Below are 6,853 nucleotides of genomic sequence, written 5' to 3'. Positions count from 1 at the left end.
AGCTCACTCCAGCCTGGGAAAACTAAAGCAAGAAGTGATTTCCTCAAAATGGCCATTCCTGATGTCAGAAGGCCCGGGCTGGAGCAGGGCCGGGCACGGGACTCGCCCCTTCGCGAGGCTCCAGCAGGGAAAAAGAACAATAATAATAATAACAACAACAATTTCCTTCTCGCTGTTGGAAAGACTCAGGAATCCTTTCAAGGTTTAGGTGTTTCCAGCTGCCTTGAGATGGAAGCGAGAGGCAAAGTCAGAGCTGGACTTTTGCCAAAACATCTGATTTAAAGTCAAAACTCGCTGCAACATTTTATTGCTGCATCTGCTGGAAGGAGCCTCGGCCCGGGGACCGACACCAAATAGTAAAAAACTGCAACTAAACCTCATTTTAGACAAAAACCAAAAAAAAACCCTGCCCAGTTGCCTACCCTGGAACTACATTCATGCCTCGTTTGCTATGTGGTGTGGGGAGCTGGTTCTGCATCCCTCCTCATGCACGATGGATGGGTCAGAACTTCCCAGCTGATATTCCAAAGCAGTTCTCACATCTCCCGGTGCCCGTTACGGTGGAATTCCCACTCTCTGCCACTGCAGGCAAGAATTCCCCTCATTAGCCTGAGCCGTGGAGCCAGACTGAGTCACTGTTTAGTTACAGATTAACAGAACTTTTTTTTTTTTCTCTCTTTAAAAAAAAAAAAAAAAAAAAAAAAAAAGTCCTTAATATAAAAAGACAGACTGCGGTTTGATTTTAAGCAACAATTTTCAGTTTACTAGATGAAAGTCGACCTAGCAACATATCCTGCAGGAATGCAAAAAAGTAGCAATCTACAGCAAAGTGAGAGAAGAGAGAGAAGAAGAAGAAAAAAATAATATATATAATCAAAGAAAAGTAGACCCAGAAAGCATACACTGAAAATGGACCCCCTCCCCCAACATCCCCCAAAATAATCAAACCAGCAAAGGGCTATCGAGAGGAAAAAGGAAAAAAAAAACCAACGAAAAAAAAAACCAAATCGAAAAAAAAAAGTTACTTAGCAAGTCTATAATGTGTCCTTCCCCTGTTTGCTGGAAGTCTGCCATAGCATCTAGTGCCTGTGTTCGTGTCACATTCGGAGGTTAGAGCATCCTAACGCCAAGCAGGAGGAGTTAGAACAGGAATCCAGCCAAGGGTGCAGGAGGAAAGGGTGGCAACTGGAGAAAGGTGATCATAATCCTATGGATGCGGTTTTTTGTTTTTACTTTTTTCAGTAGAGAATCATTCTTCTGGAAAGCCACGTGGGTTATTTAATTTTTTTTTTGTTTGTTTCTTTTTATTTTTGTTTAATTTTTTTTTGTTTGTTTTATTTTGTTTTGTTTCTTTAATTCTTTGTAGACTAAATAGTTCCTCTCCCATTAGGATTTATAATTGGACGTTAACCACGTCAGCCCTTCGTAGAGTCCATCCCCCGTCGTGGCACAGGAGGGCTGCACATACCAATTCCTATCCCTGATCCGGGTCAGGCCCAGTTTCTCCTGGATCTCGTGGGGTTTCATGGCGTCGGGCAGGTCCTGCTTGTTGGCGAAGATGAGGATGATGGCGTCCCGCATCTCCCGGTCGTTGATGATGCGGTGCAGCTCCTGCCGCGCCTCGTCGATGCGGTCGCGGTCGGCGCAGTCCACCACGAAGATGAGCCCCTGCGTGCCCGTGTAGTAGTGCCGCCACAGCGGCCGGATCTTGTCCTGGCCGCCCACGTCCCACACGTTGAACTTGACGTTCTTGTAGGTGACGGTCTCCACGTTGAAGCCCACGGTGGGGATGGTGGTCACCGACTGGCCCAGCTTCAGCTTGTACAGGATCGTGGTCTTGCCGGCCGCGTCCAGCCCCAGCATCAGGATCCGCATCTCCTTGTTCCCGAAGATCTTGGACAGCACCTTGCCCATCTCGGCGGCATCCAAGGGAGGGCGAGAGGGCGAGCGCCGGCCCGGCGGGGAAGGGCGGGCGGGGCTCAGCGCGGGCCGCGCATGGGGCGGCGGGGAGGCGGCTCCGCTGCTCCGCCGGGCCCGCGGCGGCGGCTCCGCCCGCTGCTGCCTGGGCTCCCGCCGCGGCGCCTCAGCTCATGGGTGCCGGCGCGGTGTCGGCGGGAAAGGTCCCGGGGGCCGGGGAGCGGCGGGAAAGCGCCGGGAGTGCCGGGGAGGGCCCGGGAGCTCCGGCCGTACCTGAGGGCCCCGCGCGCCGCTCCCTCCGCCCGCGCCGCCGGAAAGGGGCTGCGCGCGCCCGCGCCCGCTTCCGCCCTGCCGCCGCCGCCCCGCGCATGCGCCCGCGCGGGCCCCGCCACGCCCCGCCGCGGCCCCGCCCTCCTTCCGCCCGCGCCTTCCCGCCCGCCCCGCGCGCATGCGCCGACCTCGCCGCCCCGCCCCCGGCGGCTGGGCGGGAAGCGCGGGGAGCGGCCGCTGATTGGCCGGCGCGCGGAGGGGGCGGGGCCGCGGTGGGGAGAGGCGCCACGCGATCGCGCGTCAGCGTCTTAAAGGGGCCGCGCCCGGGGGGACGGGGCGGGAGCGGCCTCGGGACCGAGCCCCGAGCGGGGCGATAAAACCCGCCCTGGGCCGGGCGCGCTGTCAGTGAGGGCGGGGAGCCCTGGCACAGGGGCCCGGAGCAGCTGTGGGTGCCCCCGGATCACCGCTGTGCCCCAGGCCGGGCGCACACGGCGCTCGGGGCGGCCCGGGCCGGCGGGAGTTGTCCCTGCCTTGGCGGGGCGGGGCGGGATGAGCTGTCCGGGCCCGCCCAGCCCCGGCCGTGCCGTGAGTCACCGGTGCATCACCGCCTTTGTGACTCCACCTTGTCTCGGGTCACTCCCTGCGAGTCCAGCGGGTGAAACTCCGCGGAGCAGCGCTGGGGACACGGCCCTGCCCGGGCCTGGAGCGGTGCCCGGGCCCGCCCAGCCCAGAGCGGGGCGGCTTCTGCTCACACAGATACACACACCCCACACACACAGGCCGGGCCGTGTCCCACCCGCGCCCCGGGGCCAGGACACGGGAATGTGTTGAGGTGTCTTGTCTCTGCCTGGGCCAGCCCTGACACCTCGACAGTGAAGGGTTTGGTAGCAGGATGAACCTCACCCACCCCTGTGAGTTCTTGTTTGCCCCAAGGAGTGAAGCAACGACAGCAGGAAAAAAGAGGAGGCTGTTCTGGGTTAACTGCTGGCTTTATTCTTCAGGGGATCTGCCCCAGCAGACACCCCTCAGCAGAAGCAGCAGGGGAAAAAGCAAGGAAAAAAAGCGGGAAACCCCCTAATGCAACACCTTTTATTGGGGGAGGAACTCAGGGATGGGTTTAACTGGGGACAAATCAGGGCCCAAGGGGGTCTGGCTCTGCAGGTAAATGACACACGTTGTAACAAATCAATAACTCGGGTAGGGAGACAGCTGAAGTCTTGTCCAATCACTTGGGGTCCTCACTGGAACTTTCCAGACTTTTGGGAGAGACCCCAAAGTGACAGATAAGGCCCAGGGGCTGGATAACTTCTGACTGACACAGAACTGGGGTTGGGGCGAAACCAATAAGGGTGGAACACGGGTGACATGGGGCAAACCATTACAACTTATAAAAATGAACTTAATACAAGGAACAAACACATACATAAAACTGATAAAACCAAAACCACTCCACTGCAGGAATGGGGCCGGGACACGGGAATGGGCCAGGAATATTTATCTGCTCCTCTGGGCCGGGGCTTGGAGAGCCCAGCCTGGGCTGGCGGCTGCTCCAGAGCTCGTGGGGGCACCTGGAACACAAATCCCCCAAAATCACAGACTCACAGACTGGCCTGGGTTGGAAGGGAGCTTAAAACCCATCTCCCCCCAGCCCTGCCATGGGAATCCTTTAACCACTTCACTCCATCACTTTGGGGTCTCCTCCTGGAGTTCATTCCCTTGAGCCTGTGTAGGATTGACTTCACTGTATCTCCCCCTTTCCCTTCAAAAATACCAAATTTTGGGTTGATTTATATGGTTCCAATCCTTCTTGGAGCTGCCAAAGGGAATGTTTTGGTGTCTTTAAGGGAACAGGACTCCTAGACTGCAGAATTATGAATGGATCAAACCCTTTGGTGAGGAACAACTGGGAGGTTGAGGTTGGAGATCAGGGAAAGGTTCTGGCTCTTCCCCCAGAGGGTGATTTGTGCAGGGCCAGGGGTTGGATCCACAATCCCTGAAGGTCCTTTCCAGCTCAGGATTTTCCACGATTCTGTGCTGTCAGCAGGAGTTCTCCAGGAAGGCTTTGCTGATGCCAAGGAAAACAGAAAACACAAATCCATGGCCTCTCCTGCTGCCCCCAGGGCTCAGGAGTGTCCCTGCCTGTGCTGCCACTGCCAGAGTTCACTGTTCTGGTGATTAAACCAGATAAAGCTGCTCATTATCATTCGGGATTGGGGGTTCCAGCCAGCCCTGACCCCGCTGGATGCAGCTGGTTCAGGCTCCTCTCTCACCAGCCTGGGATATTTATCTAAACAGAGATGTAAATATTTGCAGGGCTAAAATTAACCTCAGGATGTGGATATTGGTGGGTTTTCACTTGGCTCTGCTCCGTGTGACCATTTCTGTGCTGGGGAGTTCAGTAAATCAGGCAGCAGGAGCCCACAAAGGTTCAAAATAGCCGGGAAAGGTGATGCCAGGAGCTTTAAAATCCTTCTTTTGCCCATGAGCAAATCAGTCGTTCTTCCCTCAGCCTCGGAGCAGCTTTTTGTGCTGTCAGGAAATGACTTTTGTTGCCTTTGTTCTGACAGTGCAAAGCGTTGAGAGGAGGGTGTGACTGTGCTGAGGTTGTTCTGCTTTCCTTTTCCAGAGCTCAGGGCTCCTCTGGGGCTCTGTCCCAGCACCCAGCAGGGTGAGGAGGGTGAATCTCGAGTGAAAATAAAGCACAGGGGGTGGAACACACGGGGTGGGGTTTGGGCTCAGCTCCCTGAGCTGTGTCACCCACTGTGAAACCCCCTGGAATGAGGAACTGCAGAGTGGGGAGTGCCCTTTCCATCATCTGCTCACCTTTTTGCACCCAGAGCTGCTGTTCCTTGGGTCTCTCCTCTTCAATCTTGGCCTTTTTTGGGGGCTGGGTGCAGGTAGGGCTTGGCCTGCTTTGGCTTTGCCCATTTCACCTGGGAAACAGCTCTGCTGAACTCCTGCTGTCCTTTCCCTCCTGGAAAAGTGACAGGAACTGTGCAACTCCTGCCCAGAGTTTCTGCACTGGAGCTCCACACACAGGGCCCTGTTCCCATCCCTCTGCCTGCTCCTTTCCCTGCCAGGGATGAGTTGAGCAGTTCCAGGCTGTGCTTGCAGCTTCTGCCTCTGCATGACCCACTGGAAGCACCCAAAATTGATCTTTCCCTGATCACCCACAGCTCAAAACCTGCACATCATCCCACAGAAATCCCAGACTGAGGTGGGGATGTGCCCTGAGTGGCTCAGGGTGGAAGGTGGTGCCACCCCCCAGCTCCAGCAGGGCCATCTCAGGTTGTGTCCAGCTGGTTCTGGAATATCTCCAGGGAAGGAAACTCTGTTCCAGTGCCTGGGCACTGCACAGTAAGGAATTCTTCCTCAGAAGAGAAATGGGATTCACTCAGGCAAAAAAATGCTTTTCCACCTGTGCAGGGATTTATTCCCAAGGATCCTCCCTGCCCTTCAGGAAAACTTCCCAACCTCACACTCTGTGCACCAGGGGAAGATTTTGTGCTTTTGAAGGAATTATTCCTGCTCTTTAGGAGGGTAGATAGCAAGGAGCCATTTGAACACTCAGCACTTGGGGTAGTTAAGATCTCAAATTAGTCACTAATGAACTCTGTGCACGTCAATCCCTGCAGGGAACGGGGGAGAAGCTGGAGACAGAGCACCACCTACTTTTGGAACATTTTAGTGGAGAGTCCTCTTGGTTTCCCTAAGTGCACAGGAAGGAGGGTAAACAGGAAGCAAGTGGAAATAACTTTAGTAAAGCAATAAATAAATAATTTTAAAAAAAGGCTTTGCTGTCTGAGGGATCCCAGTGCAGCTCACCTGGGAGAGCCAGGACACAGCACAGCCTGCAAAATGGGAAATTGTTTGGGTTCTTATTTTTAACAAATAGGTGGAGGTGGGGATTTGTCACCACAGATGAAGTGTGATGGTCTGAGCAAAGCAGGTTCTTCATCTCAGGATGGATATAAATCTGCTCCCTGTAACCACCCTCAGGGAAAGAAATGCACCTCTGGGCATTACCTGCTCCTTATAGCTCAGCCTTACACTGCTGATTGATTCTCAAGGTAAAACACCCCCCAAAAAAGCACCTAAAATACCCAAATATGTTCTAAATTACCTGACAAACGTGAGCTCTTAGGAGAGGTTCAGTTTTCACACACCTGCCTGAGAATTAAAACCCTTCTCAGGTCCTTGGCAATCCCCAGTGAGTTACTGGGTAGCCTGCAGGAGTTAAATATTTTAAAAGTGAGTTTAATATTTTAGAAGTGAGTTGAATGTTTTAAAAGTGAGGTAAATGTTTTAAAAACCAGGTAAATGTTTTAAAAATGAGGTAAATGTTTTAAAAACGAGCACTGGCTGTCAGTGGAGGGGATGTCCCTTGTACCTGCTGAGGATTTACAGCCCAGAGAGTAAAAAACAATTATGGTTATAAAGTGCTTAGGGGTTACACAGGGCAGCAAATACCTGTGGGACCTTGTGGGAGCTCAGCCGGGCCTGGCTGCTCCTTATCTTTCCTTATTTTTATCTTTCCTTATCCACAAGGAGCCTTAGGGTGGTGCAGGTACCAAGGTTTGCCTTTGTTGTTTTCCTGGGATTTGTTTCCATGTTCTGCCCTCCACCAGAGGTCCAGGTGCTGTCACAGCAACATGAACACACCCAA

The 6,853-nt window shown here is 53.8% G+C and overlaps 1 protein-coding gene across 1 annotated transcript; it reads right to left on the bottom strand.

The window, feature by feature from the left end:
• Window positions 1-735: 735 nt before the first annotated feature.
• Window positions 736-2,197, bottom strand: ARF6 (ARF GTPase 6). The gene has a single exon (XM_083862753.1). The coding sequence runs from the start codon at window positions 1,912-1,914 to the stop codon at window positions 1,387-1,389; it is 528 nt and encodes a 175-aa protein (XP_083718879.1). The 5' UTR covers window positions 1,915-2,197; the 3' UTR covers window positions 736-1,386.
• Window positions 2,198-6,853: the final 4,656 nt, after the last annotated feature.

This window comes from Zosterops lateralis (genome assembly GCF_965231275.1).
Source record: "Zosterops lateralis genome assembly, chromosome: 6".
In the NCBI taxonomy this organism is placed as follows: Eukaryota; Metazoa; Chordata; class Aves; order Passeriformes; family Zosteropidae; genus Zosterops; species Zosterops lateralis.
The sequence above is the reverse complement of the archived record's forward strand: the minus strand, read 5'-3'. Positions and strand labels throughout refer to the sequence as shown.